A 20,653-nucleotide genomic window follows, 5' to 3' on the forward strand; every position below is an offset into this window, starting at 1 on the left:
ATATGTACATCAGAGAAATTCCACTTTAATGCAATCAGGGTTTGAGAATCAAAGTCTGCCTGTGTCCTCTACTGAGTTTTTCACATTACAATAAGTAGAGGAGCTCAGTTCCCTTTTCCCAATTGAACAGTTAAGATTATGCAAAGCATGTTAACTCCTGATTAGTGATTAGTCCTGTACCCATTGCTATAACACCTCAGTGTTAAGGACTGGAATTCCAGCATTGAAAGTTTTCAGCAAATCCAGAATGAAAAAATGGAGTTGCTAAATTCAGAGTTTCCAATTTGAGTGCAAAACAAGAGACAACAGACAATAAACCATTGCTTAGCAGTTCTCATCAGGCCTTGGCAAAAGTCTTAGACCCCTAATTACCTAGCCCTTGAATTTTATTCTTCTTTTTTTTTTTGACATTAAAACAAAGACAGACTTTGCTGCTGAATTGAACTAAAAAGCATGAGCATGTTTCTTTGGAAGACTTCACAATTGAAAAATGGACCCTTCCATCCTTGCCAAGCAGGAGAGGAAAGTCACTTTCTCCCAGTGAATGATATAGGGCAAGTAGGATGGGAATAAGCAAAGGTAGTTTATTTTAGGTCTACTGAGATGTAGATGGCAGACAGTCCCACAGCACTGAAATGACATAAAGCCCTCTCAACCAAACCTTGCTTTTTTAATCAAAATTTAGCTATTATTTGTATATTCTGGATTACAAATCAATGAAGGAAAATTAATTCAGAAATCAATGATCTTGGAAGGATTCAAATTTCATCCTCCACATGTATGCCAGGAGATGGCTGTACTGAGCTTTTTATGTGATCTGGTGTATTTTGCAGTTAAAAAATAAAATAAAAAGATGTATCTCCAACAAAAGAACAACAAAGAGAACCTAAGGACCTCATAAGATATTGCGACTTTTTTCCCTGGAGCATTATAACAGAAGAGTGGATGACAAAGAATACAAGTGTCACTTATTTATTATGAGAAGACTCTTCAAGTAAGAGGCCAAAAGCAAAATTGCAAAAGTTAGCTGCATGTAGCATGACTTCTGGCTTCTGTACAGAGTCTGACTGACTCATAATTGCATTAAAATGCAAGCTGCAAGTCTCAGCTTGCATTTTAATCTCCAGGAAAACGTAAAATGAGAAAAGCAGTGCTAGCCTCCATTCATCCATAGGAAAGAAGTAAAAAGGAAGTAAATGCTCTCATTAGACCGACTAATATGGCTCCACATTTCTTCATTTGAACTAGTGTCTGGGGAAGAAGGTGATAAACTGCATTACTTATATGAGATGAATCTCCCTCAACCGTATCATCTAATTCTACATTTCTGTGCTGAAGTAGTTTTTTGCTGATTCTGCTGGAGCAAGGAACAGGCACCTAAAAGATTCAGGGTTTCAGGTAGGAAGTACCATTAGATCATTAAGGTTAGCCTAATGTACTGCAAAGCATTAACACTAACAGTAACTTGTCTTAAATTAAAGTGTGCTATCTCAGAAAAGCATCTAATCTGGAAAACATAACAAGATTGAGATCTACCACTTGCTTTGATAATTTGTCCTATATTCTCACTGTTAAAAATGCCTGCCCAGCATTTGTTTGCTTTCACACTGGTGCGTACATGTTCTGCTTTTCTTTGCTACTCTGAAGAATCTTCTTATTCCCAGTCTCCCCTAAGGAATACACTGTCATTAAGTCCTATCTCTCTCTGGAAGAATATTTTTTTTTCTATTCTAGTCTCTTTTCTCTCTCTTGATATATATTTAATGTATTTTAAAAGCATAGAATTCCAAACCTGGCACAATATTGCCTTAACCTCACTGCACATACAAATGAAACCACTCCTTATGCTTAACTTTTAGTCCTTTTCTTTAACATTCAAAGTTCATAATACAAGCCATACTGAGTTGCCTATTCTTTCCTCTGGAACATTCTTAGTGTTGCTTATTTCCACTGTAGGGGTCTCCTCTGTGCATGCATGGCTGACACTGCTTCCTTCTGGCTGTGTAATACTTCTCTATTGGGTAATAATAATTTTGTTTCAGTGGCCTCTGTTTACGAGGCTGGACTGTAACTGGATTGATCTGTCCCACTACTGTGTCCACCTTTTTTCCTGCTTTTTCAGTCTTTGCATCATCTGCAAATTTTACTATCCAGAAATCCACGCTGCTTTCCGAATTACTTGTGAAAGTATTAAATATGTTGTCCACATCCAATTCTAAATTGTCCCTGAAAAATTCTGTGTAAAGGTAATTTCTCATTGACTAGTACTTAAGTCAGTCCTGAAGGAACTTTATCTTGATAAATTATACTGTTATTTATTTATACTAGATACAAAGTAAAATTAAATCAAGTGCCTTACAAAAAAACTTAAACAACACAGGACCATTCATCAAGCAAATTCATATTCTGAAATTAAGTTTATCTAACATAATTGCTTTGTTTTAGAACTATGCTGACTATCATGAATTTATTCCTACCATTAATTTATTCTTATGCTTACTTTCTTAGCTAAAGCCTCATTAATCTTCCCAATATTTTTTCCAGGGCTGACATAGAGCTAATATGCTGTGCAGCATTATTGGAAAAACAAAGGTAAAAATAATAGCATGATACTCCACCTCTCTAGAACTTAATATTCCAACAGATCTTTCCAGCCTCCTTTCTTAAGGCTCTAAGGTGAAAGTCATCAAGTAATTAGCCTTCTGCTTTACTTATTTTATCAGTGGCAGATGTTGTTTAACATGCTTTTAAAGATTCAGTGTTGTTTGCATAGTAGGGACACTGGATCTCCTACCACCATATGGGCTTGTTAAGGAGCAAACAGCACTTTCCTCCTACTGTGTGCCACTCAGTAGTGAAGAGGTTTCAGAGTTTTTGTTCATCTTTGCATGGATAAATGACATGATTAATTGTGACAGTGATTGACTAGTTTCATTTCTTCTTTTTGGTGTTACAAAAAAAGCAGCAAAAATTAGTTATGTGCATCCAGAATAAACCAAGAAATAAGCTTCATTAAACCTTACTCAGAGTCTTAGGAGGCAGAATTCAAGTGTCCAGATACATACTATATAGAATTCTTTTCCATTATACTTGCCACTGAATTACATCCTGGGTTACCACCTTAAGTACCACATATTTTTGGCCCTTATATTTAGGAAAAAAACCTAGACATCCTTAGCCATTATAAATGGATGTCCAGCTGGCAGAGAGCTGTGCAAGGGTCACTCAGAATCTCCATCTGCCGTATTTATCCCTGCGTCTTGCTAACTCTGAAATCAAAGGATAGCAATTTGGACATGAGAAATATATCACTTTAGACTACTTTTACCAGAAATATCCCATTAGTGTGCATTATCCTGCTATCTTAAACTGCATTCTTTTCCCCCTGAGATTGCAAAGGACCCAGCTGGCAGACAACCGAAATATCAAGTTTCTCACACATCCATTATCATAATGGCAGGAGGTCATATACTGAAAACTGAGAACACAAATGCAACATAAATTAAACTGAATATTTTGATAACAGAAGTTTATCGAGGTTAGTATCCCAGTGCAACAGAGTCACTTGCACTTTGGTTTGGAGTTTTTTGTACTACTGGTTTCAATGACAACTCTATTGAAAAATTTCTCTGAGTAAAAAAAAAACAACAATCAACCAAAAACCTTCTGCTGTCCTCTTATCTGTCAGTCTCTTCAGGTCCATGATAGCAACACTATTCAACATAAATATACCTAGTCGTCCTGTCCTGTATCCCAGGCTGGTCCTGCCTGTTACACCTCAGAGACTGATTGCATCTGTACGAGGCCAACAGAGGATAAAAAGAAATTTCAAAAGCATAACAATGAAATTTTCCTGACCACATGAGATATCAAAACTCTAGACATTTACATCTGAATTATTTGATCATTAAGAATGTCTAGACAATGGAGAGAGACAATAATTTTCAGGGCAAGATCCACCTCCATGTACAGGAGATATCCACAACAGAAGAACTGCATTAAGGAAGAGTCTCTCCATTGACTACCATAGCAATGTGGACTTCCTCCAAAAGTCAGGTGAGGCCAAATTGTTTTCCTAATGGCCCAAATAGTTTTCAGTTTGACCAGTTTGTAGCTGAGGTTTTTTAGATGCAACAGCATCTTGGCAGTCATTGAAGCATTCAATATTTTTTTAACAGGAAACAAATACTTTGTGGTCTGGGGGAGCATTGGTGAGGAAAACAATTGCAAAACTATGAAGCATCAATCCAGAAACTCTTTCCTTTCCTCGCTTATTTCTGACAGCTAAATTCACTACTCTCACCTGTGCATTAGTCCATTCCATTTCAGGAAAGGGTCCCAGCTGAAGGCCTCTACCTGTGGGATTTTCTTCCTCTTGGCCTTTCTGGAAGTACATAGAGACATCTACTCAGGATACGTTCCAAACTCAGATTTTTCATCGTGTTTGCATACGGTGCTTAGTTGTGTGGTTTGCTTCCCAGGTTGTTTTGTTGGGGCTAGGAGCTCAGTTTTACTATAATTGCTTTAGGAAATAATCTGGCATGCCATCTATTCCCTTCAAGCTGTAAATTGCTGTTAATACATGTTGAATTGCCCAGAGGCTTTTTAACAAAAATGAAGTGACATTATATTATATAATATTAAAAATGTGAGCATGTATTATTGATTATAAGTACCTATTGAACAGCTATTTATCCTTTAAGGGAGAACAAGCAAAGGATATACAGTTTACAAGAATTAACACTACTACTTTATTTCAGTTTATTTTTAGTATGCAGCATCTACCAATTTCAATACTAATTATTAGCAAATCAAGCAAAAAGGCTATAAGGAATAAATAAACGTTCTCTTCTCGGTCCACCTCTTTCTAGCTAAAATTAGGAATAACTCTGTTGCTTCTAAATTTTAAAGCCCTCTTTAATTATCACAACGAATTTGTGAAGTTTTAACAGCAGGAGACTATACATTTGCTTTTAATGAACACAATTTATTTTTTGTGAAATGGAAAATGTGCAACGAATTCAGGTTCCCACCTAGGCATTAGTCAATGCCGTTGTAGGAAAAACATGAGTTCTTAACAAACTGCAACAATACAGAAGAGCCCTGACAGTAAAAGGGAGACTTATGTCACAAGGATTACAATATTTGTTAATAGCAAAACTACCTTGCCTGCACTAATGCATCAAATAGCTTATTTTAACAGAATGTTTAATATCTACAGTACTGAAAAGCATTTTTACAAAGGCCATAGTCATTATGATGCTTCTGTAATACTAACCCTCACCTTGTAGTATATTGCTTAGGAGACTTTTTGTTTCTATATTACTAAAGAATACAAGTTTTTTAAAAAGAAGAAGAAGAAAAAAATAAATTTTCACTCTCAGCTGAAAGATTAAGTAATTTTTAAAACAACAAGCATAAAACCAGCAGGCTAACAAGTGATCCAGGGAAGTCTTGAAACACTGGTGGTCTAAAGAATGGCTACTAATAATTGCCAAAAAAATCAGGGAATAACATTTTTTAGTTTTAAGTATAGTTTAAGGAAAAGGGAGTTCTAGCCCCACTTAAATGGATTCCTGCTGTCATACAACAGTATTCTTAAGAAGTGAGGTTTATACTGATGTTGTCAAAGTTCAGGCATTTTGATGCGTCAGCTAGGAGCTATGAGAGCTTTGAGACATAGGAAACTCCTGAGAATGGTTCAGGGCTTAAACGTGCTCACTTCTTGGAGGATGCATTCCCACCTCAGTGAATTGGGATGAATTGAGGCCTGAATATTCAGTCAAGCTCACACAGCTACGATTTTTAACACTGCAAAATCTAGATTACAGTGTAATGAGTGGCCATGGATTCCCATACATGAGGACCAAGCCAATTGGGAGGCATGTAATGGATAAATCCACTGGGGCTGATGCATTTTGACCGCAGCAAGCTTCTTCGGTATATGTAGTTTAGTTTTTGGATTTGGTTCTGGAGACTTTAGAAAAGAAATGTGTAGGTTCATAAGCACAGATAGAAGAAATGCTTACAGAGCAGTAAGCGCTGCTCTGACAGCGCAAACAGCAAATGCGAAAATGCAGAGTAAGGAAAATCTGTGTGAAGATCGTTCACCAAGGAGGAGCCAGGAGTGAGGCTCTGTTGCAAGTTGGCCTTCTTTCAAAATATGAACAATTGCTGTGTATAAGGACATGGGTTATAACTATTGTTACCTAACCATTGATGATGACACACACATAACTGTACCATTCGAGAGGCACAGTGTTTTAACATAGGTACTGAAAAAGAGAAAGGAAATCTACAAGAGAGAAAAAAGAGTAATGAAAGGTTCAGAAATCACAACCCAGGAAGAACTGAAAACAGGAAATTAAATGGGGACAGTGATCAGCTGTCTCCATTGAGAACAGAATCCAATGAAACTGCTAGGGTGCTGAAACATCGAAACAAATCCCTTCCAGTCCTCTATGCTATGACTCCATAGGTTTCGAACGTGAGAAGTTTATTCCCTAGTAGTTTCAGCAATTTTAATTGGGAACCAGATGATTAATAGTCAGCTAACAGAACAGGCACATTCCTTTCTGCTAATTATATATATATATATATGTACTTGCTGTCAAGATTTTATGAATGGCACTAACTGGATATACAATGCAGAGATGTAATCTTGTTTGTAAAACTAGGCTTTTAAATAAACTCTACTCAAATGCAAATGAGATAGCATTTCTAAACAGCATTCTTCCTAGGCATCATATTGTATGTTAGCAATGTGACAACCCTGAAGGTGATTGAGTTTCCCAAATAAAGCTGTCTTGTGTCATTAGTTGCACTAAGGTATCACTCTGTCACCAGCTGCTGCTTCAGAAGGGTATGGGTTTCCTTCTGTCATTTCTGACACCCACATGCACATCTCAGATCTTGCAGGACATCTAAAATAGCACTAGATGCCTATCTTAGACAACTGAATCTCACCCCAGAGTGTTCTTTTTTTTAAGGAGGTCTTCTATTTGTTAAAAGACATTGTCATTGATACTGGCTATAACTGAGTATAAATATATAGTTTACATATAGATTTGGGGGGTTTATTGCATAAAAAATCAAAATCTGCTGCTCTTTAATTCAATAAAAAATTTAAATAATATAAGTTTCAAGCTACCCTAGATGTTATGAACAGCTATCACAGTTGTGATCCCTTGACAGAACTCACTTTTAAAAACCCAGTCTATGTTTTACACAAGGCCTAGAGACAACAAGTTTTGGTGTCCAAGTGTTCCACTTCTAGAAGGATTTAAATACACATATAATATAGGAAGCCTTAATAATCTGTGTATTAAGGAAGAATCAATTTAGTGCCATGGAAAAAGAATTAGCAGTAAATAGTCCGAAGTCTCTTGATCCAACAAAAATTACCCTCAGACAAGAACATCTTACAGTATCACACGAGTCAGCCACACAAAGAAAACTGAGGAAATAAAGGTTTCTGTTTCAAAAAAAGTCTTCAGAGGGTGAAGAAGATCTCATGAAAATCTCAAGGAGCTACAAAGCTCCTGTTAATCTTATGTAGAGGGCACTGAAGTAATGCTATGCCAAGTAACAGTAATGAAACATGAACATAGGGAGAAGAGAAGTGTAAAGAAAATTGCAATAGTGTTTTTAAATAAAGCAGTGAAAAAAATCATTGCACTTACAGGAACTTCAATGTACTGTGTATCTGTGATCACAATGCTAAGCTCCAGTCTGTTCCTTATGCCAATGATGTAATTACTAGATGAATTCTGCAGAATTTACACGGATGCAATTACTAGTCACTAGAATTGGCATTTAGCGTGAGGTGATGAAATTTTGTGGCAAATAATTGCTTTTAAACTAAAAAATTCAATTACATCAGACAATGAGGGGAAGGCAAGTTTCAATGAAAAGCTCAGGAATGTATAGGAGGCTACAATTTCCTTTTAAAATTTGAATCAGTCTTCTTACCAGCTTACAACAGAATAATAAAGAGTTGATAGCACATTGGTGATAAGTCCAAAAATACTTTTAAAATGGGCTTGTGAATGAAATGAAAATTCAGGAGCAGCAGATGGGTTTAACTGCTGTTCAATGTGGAGCGGCTTCCAAGAACATGTTGTATGCAATAATAAATAGCCAGAGACATAAAGTTTCCCCAGTAGTTTAAATCCTGCCCATACAAGCTAAGTGAAGGCTTTCAAGCTTTGACTCGCTGCAACATCTTTACATTTTTCCCTTGTCTACAGCAGCAAAGATGCTTGTTATTGACAATGTGTGTCAGCAATGTGTGCAATTAAAGCAGCACTGAACACAGTTTCACAAGCAGGCAGGTTTCACATGGGCTTTCTGAAACAAGAATAGTTCTTGGCTGCTCTTGCAGGTTAATCACATTCAGCACCAGCATACCCATTGTCAGCAGTGGATAATTACACTAATGTACACAATGCCTTGGTTTGTGCATATATTTTACATAATAACCATGTTATGAATTGTCTCCCTTTCTAATTCTTGATCTGGATGTGGGAATTGCGATGGTGTAATGCATCTAGGATTTCTGCTGTCAGGATATGACTGCCTCCATGTCTCATGCCCTATTGCTTTGAAGTAAAGTCCCAAAAGGCACAGGAAATACAGGCAGCAACTTTTCTCTTTGTACTTAAAACCACCAGAAAATGGCTTTGCCAAGTGTCTATGACTAAGTTAAAGCTTCTACACTTGTTATACCATGTATCATTATGTTTGACTGACACAAATATTTGTGACATGGATAAAACTGGAATTTCTAAAGCCATACAGTAATGCACAGGTGCACAAAAAAAAGGTTCAAGAAAAAAGAGTACTAGTGATAGAGAAAAAAAGATCTACATTGGTATTTAAGCCCATGAAAAATCATTGTTGTTGTCTTCTTTTAAGCTAATTCCTTCAGTAGAAACAAAAGGTTTGTGTGGAAAAGAGCATCACTGGGTCAAAATGAGTCTCAAGTTCAGTGCTGACCTACACTTTATGCATCTGTCTGCATAGGTGCATCAAGGATGATTCTGATTGGTTAGATGTAATAGTAGAATCTCCTTAATACTATCTCAGATGAGCTGAAGGGAAAGGGATTAGTAGGGAAACAAGTGAAAGAAAGGAAAAGTGAGGAACCAACTGAAAGATCTGTATTACATAAGGCCAGAGATGTCAGACCTTCATGCAGGCTACCAAGTATATGCTTTCTCTGTTGCCAACCTACTATGTTTCTCTGTGACTCTAGAAAAACATGTTTTCTAAAGTGTCCTCCCATAAAACTCCTCTTTTTTCAATTAATTATCCCCATAAAACAAAATATTGACATAGCTATTGCAAAACCACGCACTGTAACACTGCTACTCCTGGAAATGGCCATATGACCAGCAAAAAGGGGGCTGAGTAACAAGCACAAGCCTTGACCCTCACTATGCTCACTGTCAGATGTTGAAGCCCTGGCTGTCTTGGGTCAATCAAGCTGGCTCCTTCCAGGCCAAAACTGCTCTAGAAGGGGCCAGGCTTAAGGACATGAGCAGGAATATGCAAACAGATCTGCTGTTCAGCAGTGTAGACATAGCCACTTTCTACTATCAGAGATGTACAATACCATTACCTGAAGTAGGAGTGCCCAAGAATACAAACTGTATCAATTATTTTGCCATGTCTCTTTCGATTTCAAGTATCTGATGATTTTAGGGGTGGTTTCTAGCAATACAAATATACTTCTTGTCAGGTTTCTATTGATCAGATTTATCAGTGATGACCACTTCAGTGGAGTCATTCTGGAGTTGGAAAGTGCTGAATATGGATCACAGTCTGACTGATTTTGCAGTAGTGGTTTTAAGGAGGTTTTTACACTATTTTCACCAGCCGTTTAGACAGGGAATTGTGGCAATAAGAGATTACGTGATTAAACCTAACATTTAGTGAAAAGTACTTAAACACATGTTCAGTAAACTGCAGTCTGTTCTCAGATATTACTCACCCAGTTGTACTGTCTACAGCAAAAATTATTTGATGTGCATGAGCTCCTCTCTCATAGGAGCACCTTCTGATAAAGTAAGGCTAATTGTCAAGTTTCATAGGATTCCTTTCCCTCCCTCCCATAAATGTAAAAAGTAAAGGCTTTTTTTTTTTCCAGGAAGCCACTTTTTGCTAACAACCAATTTGAGACTCTTTTGCTTGCGAATCCTGCAAGACTTCAGATCAGCAATAATACTACTTTCCATCTGAAGCCAGTTCAATATATTTTGCACCTTCTCTCATGGGCTGTTCACTCTAAATGACCTTCATTTTAATATGTTTTTGCTGTAATGTTTTACAGATCTAATGCCCAACTTCTGTGTGCTCAGGTGTTCTCCCCCAGATTGGTAATAAGGGTTAAATACATGCCACTGCCAAAAGTAGTCATTTTCCAGTGTCTTACCTTGAATCTGCTCTGGCAGCCTCTGTGCACGTCTCCTCTGAGACCAGACTGGTTATTAAAGTCCAGTTATTTGGAAACAAATCTAGGCTTGGGACAATTTTTTCTACTAAACCTTTGTCAAATACATGAGCAATTCTGTCTACATCCAGCAGCTCTCTTACAGGCTTATAGTCAGTTCATGAATCCCACATTTTAACAACAACAACAGAAGTTGTTTAACTGTGGAAAAGCAGGAATTTCCCCAGCCATTTTGGCTATTGATTTGTGATCAATATTAGCTTAGATTAATTTCTCAGGAATGGTGGCATAAGATACTTGCACCCACAATCTAAAGTATTCTTCTTTTGTATTACAGCAAAATGTTCATTTTTATGTCACCTATAATGCCAAAGCTATTTTCAGGCTTCACAGACTGGAATATGAGGCTTGAAAGAAACTTAGTATTTCACTAATGAAGATCATAAATGAAATAAGATCCTCCAATTCTCTCAGCTTCCCAAACTCTATAGTAAGATTAAAACATTAATGTCGCTGTGTTGCTCTGTCCTCAAAGAAACCATTTGTGTTGAGGATAGTGGTGTCAACATGGATCAATGTTATGATCAACCAATACTCCTAACAAGCAAATAAACCAGAAATCAGTTCAGCTTTGATGCAGCAGTCCACTCTTTTTCCAGAGAGCATCTGCTCATGGCTTTCTAACTTTTTGATGTCCTCCTCCTTGTAAGGGTAGCACAGATGTTCTTAGTGAAATATTTGAGTTGTCAGCACAACTCAAACAACAATATAGAGTATCTTCCAGGGACGGAAAAGGCATAAATGTATTGTTTTTCTAAGATATCTGCTGATGCATCAAGCTCATAAAAACACCTGGCACAATTTTTCACTGAAACATCATTCCCTTCTTTTTTTTTTTCTTACTAAATCAAATGAGTGCTCTTAGGGTAAGGGATACTTACCCAAATGCATGAACTGGAGATTGGTTGGTGTCCCTCATCTCTTTTGATTCCTCTGGAGGCTATAACCATGCTCATCAGCTGAGATGGTGTTTATGACATTTTAGTACCAGAGAAATATCTGCCCATCAGCTGTCAGTGGAGAAAGACACAGGTTTCCTATAGGTGTGATGACATACCTACCACAGACATATCTGTGACTCAGCTCAGGTATTCCATGACTTTTACAGGGCTATTAAATGTCTGTGGTTTAGCAGGTTTACTACTCCTGGAGAATATTTTTCCAACCTCTGTTTTGCTTCCTTCATTTTAAGGAATGCAGCTTCTTGAGGAGGAAAGGGAGCTCCCATATTTTCTGCTTGTAAAAGTATGTTTTACTTAGTACCATTGCAAGATGAGTGTCTTCCAGTGTGCTGATCATCCATCCAGACAGTTCAATACTTTAATATGGGGTCTCCAAAGTGAATTTTATTCTTCTGAAACCTCTCCCCCTCTTTATTTTTTACACATTGATGTAGCTATGTTTCTTCAATGACAATAGCTGTGGCACCTAACACTTTTATTATCAATAGTACATTTACTATCCAGTATACAAGCCTGTGCTTTTCTAGCAATGAAAACAACTGTTTCTGGCAATGTAACGGTGTGTATGCCATGTCCAACTTCATAAACGTCCCATTTACTTTCAGTTGAATAGGGTTGAATAGTTCCTAATGAACTGCTTGCTCATTTCTCCTATGAGAATTCATCTGAGCAAAACACATTGTTGGCTCTTGCCAACTTTTGCAAAGCGATATAGTCCATCCTCCTTCTCACATCTTTCCTTCTGTGACACCCACTGGGTTGGCTTCTGTTAACTAAGTCTGCTTCTGGAACTCCACAAGCTTTTTGCTGCAATCAGAATTGTGATGCTGTACACTCAGCTCTTTTCTTTTACAGTGTTGAGGTTCTCAACCAGGATACAATTTCCCACCCATTACCCTGAGTCTGGACTCAGACCCTTCTTTTGTTTACCAAATTGTCACGTCTTTCCTTGGAATTCTTAGTGACATTCCTGAGGTATCTTACCCTCCCAATCACAAGATCTGTGTTGTGACTTAGGCACGCACAATCCCTCCTCCACTATTTTCTGCAACAGGACAGCTAAGCAACTTGATGTGCTCTTGGAAGAGCTCCAGCTAAATGACTGTGAGAAAACAAACACAGGGTGTATGTAATACAGAATACAGAGTCAGGATGTGCTCATGGTGCACACCAAGGATCAGCTGTGTGGGGGTGCACAGGAGACTATACTTATGTCTCTTTTGAGGGTTGGAGTAGGTGATCTCCAGAGGTCCCAAGTCTGTGATCCTTTGAGTCAGTGTAAATGTACATGTAACTAACGTGATCTCTCTTTACAGAATCAGCCCCCCAGAAATGCCAAATGGCTCATTCTGGAGCCATTGAGAGTTTTGTATCTCTGATTAAACCCACTACTCATACATATTTCATGCTTATGGGGTAGAGGGCATTCCTCATCATTCTTTACTTCAGTTTTATAGTCTTTTTGACTGAGGCAACAAAAAATACCAAGGATTTCAAACCAGCTATAGTAAGAAAAGAAGCTGCCCTTTGTTGGCATTCACTGCTTGCAAAACTAGACTGGTGTTGCTTTCATTTTCCTCCATCTTCCTGGAGAATTTTAGCACTGGCGAGGCTGGCTTTGAAGTGTTTCACTCTCCTCCTCTGTGTATTTTTCTCTGTTCCTTTTAACTCCTTCTATGAATTGTGCTCAGTAATGCTTTAGTTCTGACAGCACTTGCAAGAGGTCTCCTTTAGATCATGCCTGGTTTCAGCTAGCTGGGAATAACCAAATAAATGTGATGTCACCTTCCATGACCCAGAGACTGTCTTACTGACATGAAGACAGAGGCATTTACTGGTTATTTTAGAGAGGACTAATCTAAAAGAAGTCTGTCATGAGGCTCTTCTTCTTCTTTCTTTCTTCTTGATTTTAAAGTTTAATTTCAAACCTGTCTTTATAACAAAATACAGCAAATGCTACTACAAGCAGAAGAAGAGTAATTACAATGAAAGACATTTGAGGAGTATAACTGTGCTGTGTTTTCTTCAGGGGCATAAACACACATTTCAGCTTTTGTGCTAGATCCAAATAAATAAAATCTACTAATTCAGAAACGTGTGGGCAGGAAATCTTTATGCTGTTCAATTTTAGCAGGACGTGAAGTATTAGACATTGACCTCATGACTCACAGGAAAACAATGTGTATTTAAAGAATAGAAATAATTGCTCTACCTCATTTGGCCCAGCTTTCCTATATCTATAGGAGACTCAGTGTTTAAAGGCATTCTCAAATTTCATTGCTCTGACATGTAATACTCCCAACGACAACAGAATAGGGTTTTTTGTGAAATTTCTTTCTTAATATTTCTCAATTTTCTTTGGATGAATTCTCAGTGAGCTAATACTTACATTTGTTGTATATACTCACAGCTCTTCAATACAATGAACTCTAACCTTTCCTGTCTTTAGGTTTATATCTTTGAAATTTTAGAAGCCCGAAAATCTTCATATTATTCTGAGTCTGCTCAAAATATCTTTATACATAAATTGTGCTTATGTTCTGTATCTATAATCATAGAATCATAGAATAGTTAGGGTTGGAAAGGACCTTAAGATCATCCAGTTCCAACCCCCCGCCATGGGCAGGGACACCTCACAATAAACCATCTCACCCAAGGCTTCGTCCAACCTGGTCTTGAACACTGCCAGGGATGGAGCATTCACAACCTCCCTGGGCAACCCATTTCACTACCTCACCACCCTAACAGGAAAGAATTTCCTCCTTATATCCAATCTAAACTTCCCCTGTTTAAGTTTGAACTCATCGCCCCTTGTCCTGTCACTACAGTCCCTAATGAAGAGTCCCTCCCCAGCATCCCTATAGGCCCCCTTCAGATACTGGAAGGCTGCTCTGAGGTCTCCATGCAGCCTTCTCTTCTCCAGGCTGAACAGACCCAACTTCCTCAGCCTGTCTTCATACAGGAGGTGCTCCAGTCCCTGATCATCCTCGTGGCCTCCTCTGGACTTGTTCCAACAGTTCCATGTCCTTTTTATGTTGAGGACACCAGAACTGCACACAATGCTCCAGGTGAGGTCTCACAAGAGCAGAGTACAGCTCAGCAAGAATATGATCATACTCAGCAGGTGAAGGGATGTGTATTCATTTGTGTACAAAAAATTATACACACTCAGTTCTTCCTCTAAAGTATTAATCTTTTTTTCTGAGCCACTACCCTGAAAAATTATGTCACTGAAAATAGAGATACAGGACAAGCACAGGGGAAAAAAAAAGAGAAGCTGTAGTCTGGAAAAGTACTTTACATAATATTTGTAAAGCTCACAACCACGAACATGCCATTCACTGAATCTCATGACAGTAATAAAAATGATTAGTACCCTTTAATGCCTTCGCCATCTAGGTACATTTCACAAAGGGGGGTGGGGTGGTGGAAAAAGCTGGCCATGGGAAAGGGGGGGGATACAGATGAAGACATTAAGGAAGAGATTAAGAGATTAAGTCTCATGGGAATGCCTGCTGGAAACATTATTCTTTCGGGTGGTACAGGAGGTCTGGAGACGATTCTGCTACGTCACCAGACTGCTGCATCCTTCATAATCCTTGATGGACACGCAAATGATACCTAACCCTTTAAAAAAGTACTTTATGGGTGAAATTAGCTCTGCAATATTAAGTGCTAGCATCAAAGTGCAATGTGTAATCATATGCTTGATATTAGTGAGTTCACTGAAAAAAAATGCTTGACAATTTCATCTTGGTAGCTCTTGAGACTCATGACTGCAGGGTACCTGTCACAATCATGGCTAAATTTGAAAAATGATAGATCAGATTTATGACAAGATATGAATTGTTCAGGCATTATGTTTTAGCATGAATAGTTATCAGGCTGGACAGAAATTCACAATCTCCTCGACATTGCAACACTTGGCTAGAGAAATAGCAAAAATAAATCACTTTTAAAGACGAGATTTCTGGTGTGATTAATGTCTTCCTGATCAGCAAGTCCTAAATCACTCTGATCATGATAATGAATGATCCTATTTTACACAAACATACACATACATCCACTGCACACAGGAGATGGAGCTAAGGTTGCCATGGGAACGTTACCTCCAGATTTTCTGGGTTTATATAATTAAAATAAAACAAGCCCAATGTTTTAATAATTTAGCTTTGTAATTAAAAGTGCTTATCTTTTCTTTAGTCATGAATTCAGTGTATCTGACGGGTGCAGCCCAATGTCATAACTTTATTCAACATTTCCAAAGCTTGGTTTTCACAGTAGGGGATACAGTGCAGGAGTGACTACAGTATAGTACAAAAATAGCTGCGTCAGTGTTAAACCAGGTGGTTCAGCTGCTGATAACATAACCTCCATGGCAGCAATGAACTCAGCACAAGCTGTGCAATTGCAGCATAAACTGTGCCAGCTTTTGGCATAGGCTGATGCTAAGGGATGGGAAGAAGCAGAACATTTCTTCAAATTGATCTCTCCCCTCCACTAGCACCCATTGCCCCACACGCATGTAATCCAGCCTGGGGAACACCAGCAGTCCCAGCCTTGCTCATGAGGGTTGCCCTCCACTCACTCTTTCTTTGTTCATCCTTTTTCTTCTCCTGTGCTACTTCAGGACAAGTCCAGCTTTGCCTGGATGTTCAGACAACTTGAGTTAGGTCTGAGTGTAGGAATACACTCAGGCTCCTCACACTAAACTTAGGTTCTGGGTTTTCAGAAGAGGTGACCTACAAACCTCATTGACGTTAATAATTAAAAGTATACAGGAAACAGCCTTCTTCAATAAGTCTTCCTTCCATTTGAGAGCTTCTGTGTCTTACAGAAGTTGCATGAGGATACCGGAAAAGAATAGTCACTGGAGTCGTCTGTCTTTTCAGTAAAGGGAAACTCAGTCTTTTGTGCTATCATTCTCTAGAGCAAGACATGCTATTGAAGAGGCCAGCAGGCTTTCTTCCTTGTTTGAACATGTTGCTTGCTCTAGAGACTGAGGCTATCCTATAGGTTGTGTGCAAACCAGAGGATACTCTCACTGTGCCAGCATTATTGATCTAATTGCAGTAACAGTGCCACTACCCTGGGAATATAAGCTTCATAGCCAGCAGCTGATGTACATGTACAGATACTGCTGTCAGTGCTGCAGGCATGGAAAATGTGCTTTCTGAAGAGCCAGCTGGTGTATTCAAGGGGAAAGGAACTCAGAGAAAGCAAGTCTTTGGCACTGTAATGAAATGAGATTGTACCATATAGGTCTGTATTGAGGAAGACGTTTAGTTAAAATATTCAGTAAAAGTCTCCTCCCTAAAGGAATAGCACTTAATACACGTTAAAATATAATTGTATAATTGGAACTCAAGTGTTTGGGTTATGTAAAAGGTGCTGTAGGCGTATCAGCTTAGACAGAGGTAATTAGATCCTGTATATTAACATTTCCCTCTTAAAGGGATAACCAGCAATATTTTTAGTAGTGGAGATGCTTAAGCCTAGAAACAGAGAAAAAAAAAGGTGCTGTTTGGAACTCCTCATTTAGCCCTGTGTTTACTTTATTCCTACCTCTGTCACTGACTGGCCTGTAAAGAAGATTGCCTGTTTAATGCAACCCCAGCTGGGCGCCCACACAATGGCAATACTGCTGCTTTTGGTGAAATCATCATAAAACTGAATTGCCTGCAAGCATCAATCATGGGGCTGAAAATAGGACTAGATAGTAGCATTAAATAATACAATACTTGGCATGTATATATAGTAACAGGTCACACACTGAAGCCACAGAAGTCTGTGATAGGGCCAGGAATAGAACAAATCAGAGCTTTAACCTCCCATGAGTCAAGAGTTAAGAGTTTATACAGAAAAGAGTAAATAGCCACACATCACTGCTTAGCTCAGTCAGTTTGAAGGATACAATAAAAACAAACACAATTTTCACTCGCAGTAAGTCGAACGACAATCAATGGCTCTACAGCATTTTAGTATCCAATTGAAGCCCTTGAAAAATCAAGTGGATGTATGGGACAACAGGTTACTACTCCATCACAGGATGAATACAGGAGAATGTCACTGATTGATTTCTCGGATTTTCAAACACATTGCAAAGCTTTCTAGAGAAGAGGGCCTGTTAATTTTGAAAACAGAACACTGCATCTCTAGAACGCGGAACAGCAGAGCATGAATTAGAGCTGTTGTAAGGGTTCTTATCCTTCTTTTTATAAGATAAAAGAAGAGACGTACAGTTCCTCCAGCCAGGAAAACCAAACAAAGCCAAACAAAACACCTATGTGCAAGGGCTGCACCAGTATTTTCTAATTTCATCACTGTTATCCATGACTGGCTTTTCAAAAACAAAAAAAATACCCACCCGAAAGAAATTCCAGGAAGAAAACCCAGGCCTTAAGCTCCTCATTGAGAAGTCTGTACCAAGCTTTGGACTACAACACAAATCTCAACTGAAAACAAGAGAAGATTAATTCTTACTTCCCCAGAAATATTCCCCAGTTTGATATTTTTCCCTCTCTGCAATGCCCACTGAAGACTGCCCTATCTCTACTCATATGAGGCTTTCTGAGGAGTTTGAGAAGAGTACAGGTATCTTGTTTCTAGGTAAGTCAAAGCCTGTCCCTGTAAGTGAAGGGAAAAACCTTGGTTTTTTGGTTTTGATCCTAAAGTCTCAGAAGAGCAGGACTTGCGGATTGAAAGAGCTGGGTAACCTAAACAGAGCTCTTCAATGCTCACCTGAGAGGCAAAGAGAAGCAAGGAATGATCACCAAGACCCATAGGACAAGCACTGTTGTCTTTCCTTAGTTCAACCCACACCATGTATGGGACAAAATGATGAACACCCCTCTTCCACCAGTATTCCCAGCATAAATATCAAGCAGCTCAATTGGATTTTGCTGTCAAGCTAGTGACTGGAAGTTCTCAATACACTTAATAAAGCATCCTTTCAAAGGCAGCTATTCAGACCAAAAATCTACAGCAAGAGTTACAGAGCTCCTTTAAATATTCAGAGCCTTTTTCACTTGTCAGTTTTTCAAGGTGCATTTGTTCAAAAATGTGTTTTCTGTTGCGGAATTGCACCTGAAACTGATCTTTGCAGACAGCACCTGAGCACAATGGTGCATTTGGAAGCAGGGAATAGCAGCAAGTCAATGTGTCTCTAAGCAGTCTGCACTCATCTCAGGGTTCAAGCTGGAGCTCAGCGGCAAGCTGCTAAATGGTTGTTTGTATCAACTCTGCAGGCAAGGCCAATAGGTTACCTACAGCTGAAGAAGTGATGAAAACAGCTGTAGTTGGTAGCAAACACAGCCAGAAGGCCACCACCACCTGAAGACTGTTTCCAACCACAAACCTGTCAAGTCCTTGGCTGTCACTGCTCATATTTATGGCACTAAGTGTTTAGGGATAACACTATGCAAGTGCTTTGCTCTTCTTTTGGGATCTCACCTGCTAACCCATACATATGACAGATGCCTCTCAAAGGAGAAGGATCTTTTAAGAATGGCAGTGAAACTTCAAACATCATTATACAGGCATGTGTCAGACAGAAATATTTTGCTTGCACACTGTAGGCTCAAGAACATTATTATAAAGCAGAGAAATTAAATTCACTTACAAAGCTTCACACACAGAAAATGCAATTTGCAGAGTAACAAGTTCAAAGCCTATTGAGCTCATGCGGGTTTCCAGCACTTTCTCGTTTAGCCTGGTATAGCTTCATTATTTTCTCATTCTTTGCAGTACACAGTAATATTTTTGAATTAAAAGAAACCATTCCCTATTAGTGACACCAGAAAAATGAATTTTGCCTTGCAGTTGGTGAATTAAGATTATCAGAACTTTTATTCACCTGCAGAAAATAGAATAGCTAAGGAACACCAAAGAAATGCTGTGTTTAGTCTAATTTATAACTTCCTCGTGCTTTGAGTTGTACTCAAAAAAAAGCCACTGAATGCATGGCTACATTAGTCCTCTTCAGTACATTTTGTACCAAAGCTTGCTGGTCCTATCCAACTAAAAACCAACAGATACCAATGGACCACATGTAGTGTTGCCCTTTATACTGATTTGAGACTTTGAGAAGGTTTCGTCAAGCTATTCTAAGCATTATAGAAAAAGCAAGAGAATCCAATCTTCTGGGGCCTTGCACCTTTTAAAAGGGCAACTATGCTTTCAGACCAAATAGCCAAATTTCTTTAGGTACTGACTGAGGTCTGAGTAAGTAAGCATCTCAATAAAACTGCCTTCTGAAGCTAAACTACACCAAAGGATAGATGTCTTATTAATACAGTGCCTTGGTCTTTAAATTAGTCTTTTACATGGTTTAGCCAAACCCAGAATTACTGATACGGAGGTATGTCACCACGATATGCTTTATCAGTCTTACTTGGGACGTCTGCATCAGATTCTCACCATCTAACTAGGTGAATAAGTTAGGTAGGAAGTTCAAAACAGAATTTGCTCTCTTTCCCTTTCTTGGTTTATTTTAATTTAATTGCTCTTAATTCAAGGAGTTAAAACCTTCTTAAAGAAATGCTTTAAAAACATTGACAGATTTAACTTATTAGAGTTTTTGACAATAAATTATGTTATTATTTACTGCATCATTTAAAGTCCTGTCTGACTTCTCGCTTTTGCATAACAAAATTCAGGGACCAGCCAACGTGCGTTTTCCATATAAAGCAAATAGACCTCTGTACCACAAACACATTTGACACTTTCAAATGCAACTTTACAGCCTTAAACAGACATTCCACTTCTCCCACCCACCCACCATCTCATCCAAGGCCTAGAGTCACCAATTTTTTCAGGATTTAAGAGTGGGAGTTTTGCTAATGTAGCAGGTAAGTGCAGAGTTTTGTGACCTGTTTGTGTGTACATACATATATGTGAGAGGGTATGGACACGTTTCCCTATGCCTACTGCTATTTACTCTAGAAACACCCTGATAACTTCATTCTCTCCAACCACATTCACTGACCTGGGGTCTAACAGCGAATTTTAAGTGAGAGCCTGCAACAGCAAAGAAAGCAGATACGCATATTTGGGAAGTAAAGCAAAGCAAGGGAGGAGGTAAGGCATAGTGCTGAATAAAGGAAGCACTGGCAGAAGAGAACTGCTGCATAGTCAGATCCTTAGGTGCTCAATTGCCATCAGAAGTCAAGGGGACTGG

General features: G+C 38.6%; 1 protein-coding gene across 26 annotated transcripts in view; it reads right to left on the minus strand.

Moving 5' to 3' along the window:
- Positions 1 to 20,653, minus strand: part of DLG2 (discs large MAGUK scaffold protein 2) — a 998,920-nt gene that overhangs the window by 595,629 nt on the left and 382,638 nt on the right. For 18 of the 26 annotated variants that reach the window (XM_061457957.1, XM_061457959.1, XM_061457946.1 and 15 more), the window contains one exon: positions 4,304 to 4,384. The exons of the other annotated variants lie outside the window; for them this stretch is intronic. In XM_061457957.1, the coding sequence (XP_061313941.1) occupies positions 4,304 to 4,384 (81 nt within the window). The remainder of the gene's footprint in view (positions 1 to 4,303; positions 4,385 to 20,653) is intronic. 26 annotated transcript variants of the gene reach the window in all.

This window comes from Pezoporus flaviventris, unplaced genomic scaffold (genome assembly GCF_033815535.1).
Source record: "Pezoporus flaviventris isolate CSIRO_AGI_PZ_B2104156 unplaced genomic scaffold, CSIRO_AGI_Pfla_v1 ptg000025l, whole genome shotgun sequence".
In the NCBI taxonomy this organism is placed as follows: Eukaryota; Metazoa; Chordata; class Aves; order Psittaciformes; family Psittacidae; genus Pezoporus; species Pezoporus flaviventris.